The sequence below is a fragment of the Hipposideros armiger genome, unplaced genomic scaffold, assembly GCF_001890085.2.
Source record: "Hipposideros armiger isolate ML-2016 unplaced genomic scaffold, ASM189008v1 scaffold_1098, whole genome shotgun sequence".
Taxonomy (NCBI): Eukaryota; Metazoa; Chordata; class Mammalia; order Chiroptera; family Hipposideridae; genus Hipposideros; species Hipposideros armiger.
The window spans coordinates 1-1,300 of record NW_017732448.1 but is presented as its reverse complement, the minus strand read 5'-3'; the positions used below and the strand labels follow the sequence as shown (position 1 = coordinate 1,300).

General features: G+C 36.6%; 1 protein-coding gene across 1 annotated transcript; it reads right to left on the bottom strand.

The window, feature by feature from the left end:
* Positions 1-374: 374 nt before the first annotated feature.
* On the bottom strand, positions 375-932 carry LOC109376324 (NXPE family member 1-like; the record flags this gene model as incomplete). Its single annotated transcript, XM_019632219.1, is given in 2 exon segments — positions 375-546; positions 548-932. Coding segments are annotated over 2 exon segments (557 nt in total), but the record flags the coding sequence as incomplete, so codon positions are not given.
* Between the last annotated feature and the right edge of the window lie 368 nt (positions 933-1,300).

The window sequence follows — 1,300 nt, the reverse complement described above, 5'->3', positions numbered from 1 at the left end:
GTCAGAGAAAGACAAATATATGATCTCACTTATACGTGGATTCTAAGGAACTGAATGGATGGGAGAAGTGGATGGAGATAGTCTCAGAGACAAAGAGGAAGAACTGAGGGTTGTTATTTGGGAGGGGGTGGGGATGATGGAGAGGGGAAGGGATGAGACAATACAAATTGGTAATTGCAATATGGCCTCAGGCATAGAAAAAGTATAATCATTCTTTATGTCTGATTCTCTTGGCTTTGTATCCTACATTGGTTGTCTTTCTTCTTAAGTGTTCTCCCTGTTTAGACAGATTCTTTTAAATTTGATTTTCTTAGTCCCTAAAATAAACAAAACTTCTCTCACAATACAAGTTGGGTTATTGGCAAAGGTTGTCCCTAGGGATTTTCTATATTTAGGTTTTTGCAAATGTAGTTGAAGAACAGTTTAATCTGATTTCCAATCACATGATCAGGTGGATGGACATTATTGGTGCCATATGCAATGGTCATGTCCCAGGCATCAATGACACCTACATTGAGAACATTGAAAATGTCCTTCATGATAAGATTGAATATAACCATGGAAGTCTTCAAACCTCTCTGTATCTATGTGCATCTCCCTAATGTTTTCCATCTTAAGGATCACTTTAGTGGCTGGGTTTCTTAGGAGCAGTCGTTCAGTAGCTTTTTGAATATTGATGACTCTGTGAATGAAAATGTCAATGGGGAAGGGTCGAAAGTGCTGGTCAAGGGTGATAACAATAGCTGTGTTTTTGTCACCCGATATCCGGTCAATTATCTGAGGGATATAATTCTATTCTATCACAGAGTAGAGCTGGAAAGTGATAAAAGGGTGGCTATGTTTTTTCCATTGAATTTGTATATGTCTTTCTGCATCCAGAAACAAATGTTTGTTGAAAAGTTCAGTTCTGTGAAGATCAAAAAATTTTAGTGCTGATAAAAAAAATAGATATTTTAACTAGAAGGCAATGATTTATATTTTTAAATGAATATCTTATCATTTAAAATATGAGGTGTGATAAAAATTCAGTGAATGTTTAAATTAAAAAAAATTTATAATAACAAAAGACACATTGCCATTAATCCCCCTAAAAATACTACCCTCCCCCCTCACTTTGAACACACTTATCCCATTGTTCTTGCCACTTTCTGAAGCAGTTCTGGAAGTTCTCTTTCGTGAGTGTCTTTAGTTGTACTGTCGTGGCTGCCTTGATGTCCTGAATTGATTACAAATGTTTACCTTTCATGGTCATTTTGACTTTGGGGAAGGGCCAGAATTCACATGGTGCCAGATCTGGTGA